We start from the raw sequence: 1,732 nt of genomic DNA, 5'->3' as shown, positions 1-1,732 counted from the left end.
CCTGCTGCATATTAACACTCTGTGGTGAGATACTGGTGTTGATGTTCATTTCTCAGGATGAACGCCTGAGCTTGTTCCTTAATTCCATAGGCAGACAGATACAAAATAGAGCAATTACATGACCCCCTTTCTAAAGGTCTGGGCTTCCTTTTGTGGCAAGACAGATATGAATGTAAAAGGATGATGGAAGAGGGTCTCTCTGTCTCTCCCAGCAGTAGGTACTCATATTTTCTCTGTTCTCTTTCAGATCGGAGCACAGTGTTATCTGGAGTGCTCAGCCCTCACACAGAAAGGCCTTAAGACTGTCTTTGATGAGGCAATCCTGACCATTTTCCACCCCAAGAAGAAGAAGAAGCATTGTGCAAAGTGCCATAGCTGCTGCACCCTTGTGTGAAGTCACTTGGAAATAAAAGCAAGATGAGTTCAATGAAACAAAGCAGGTTAGAAAGGCAATGAAGGTCTCAAGAAATGGGGAACATGACCAGAAAGGGGTCCTTCTTACCCAAATATAGGAGCCCTCTGTTCTGTGAAACCTCCAAGATGAATCAGACTAGGCCAACTCATGTCTATGTGCTTTCCTAACCCTCCAGAGCTGTATGCAGGCTGCTCCCACTACTGCAGACTGCACTGAGCCAACAGAAAACAGGATGCCTGCTCCTGCTTGACTCTTCACCTTAGGAATAAGGTGAGGGTGGCGTATGGAAAAATAAAGCACTAAAGGTGGTAAAAGAAACAAGTGAAACTCCATTTCTGGCCTTAAGCAAGAATCAATCAAAATTAGAAATTTGCAGTACTTAGGAATTGAATCTGAATTGACTGAAAGCACATGGAGATCTGTAGAAATCTAATATGTAAGATATACACTATAGGTAGGATGTACTTTTTAACCACTTTTCTTTTATAAAACCGACTAGTTCAGGATATGCTTTAGTTTGTTCAAACCACATGGAAGCAAAAGTGGAGTGATTCCAATTTGTTTTCACTTAATGGTGAAACCTCACAGCAACAGGATGTTGCTGCACCCAAGCTATCAAAACGGATCAACATTTACCTCCAGACTTAAGGAATGTTCTTACAACAAAAAAATGCAAATAACTGTATTTTAACAGGGGAATGTTCAGGCTGAGCCATGTTCCCATAAGCTGGGAAAGGAAGAACAGAGTTGTAGCATTAATGTACTAAAACGAAGAAAGTCTACCACCAAAGAATATAGCCCTGGTCATGAAATAGCAGCATGGAACAATCTCCCTTCCAAACTGAGAACATGAATGAGACTCATTGCCGTGGCAACTGAAAATTTACCTTACAGATCAGCTGGATTTCTACATCTCACCAAGCAGAAAGAACAGCGAAAGCCAAAAAGCCAAAGGTCATACTGACTTCGAGTGCTTTAAGGTGATCCAAATGCCTTAAGATTTTTTTTTTAATGGAGTATCTATGTAAAAAAACTTATCAAAGTGGAGGTGTAAACATGTTAATTTATTGTAGCCTCCTTCTTCCAATTCATTACTTCCTTCCTTGCTACCATTTTCCCATCTTTATTACTGGGAGTGCTGTTTAAGTTGCGGCATGACTGCAGTCTGCAGGAGTGAACTTTCACACAAGTTGCAGGCTGTGGGCTGCAACTGACAACACAGAGATGGGATGTCCAGACCTTAAGGGAACGGAAGCTGCCTGTTAACTCTTTTAGCTATTGAAGAAAGTGTGCCTTTTCACTAAACCCTCTCCAGGG

General features: G+C 41.6%; 1 protein-coding gene across 1 annotated transcript in view; it reads left to right on the top strand.

Moving 5' to 3' along the window:
* Positions 1 to 695, top strand: part of RHOJ (ras homolog family member J) — a 54,244-nt gene extending 53,549 nt beyond the window's left edge. The window contains exon 5 of the mRNA XM_010011554.1: positions 248 to 695. Within this exon, the coding sequence (XP_010009856.1) occupies positions 248 to 394 (147 nt within the window). The 3' untranslated portion in view covers positions 395 to 695. The remainder of the gene's footprint in view (positions 1 to 247) is intronic.
* Positions 696 to 1,732: the final 1,037 nt, after the last annotated feature.

Source organism: Nestor notabilis, unplaced genomic scaffold (assembly GCF_000696875.1).
Source record: "Nestor notabilis isolate BGI_N333 unplaced genomic scaffold, ASM69687v1 scaffold5963, whole genome shotgun sequence".
Lineage (NCBI taxonomy): Eukaryota > Metazoa > Chordata > Aves > Psittaciformes > Psittacidae > Nestor > Nestor notabilis.
Note: the sequence above shows the minus strand (reverse complement) of the source record. Positions and strands in the feature narration are given on the sequence as shown.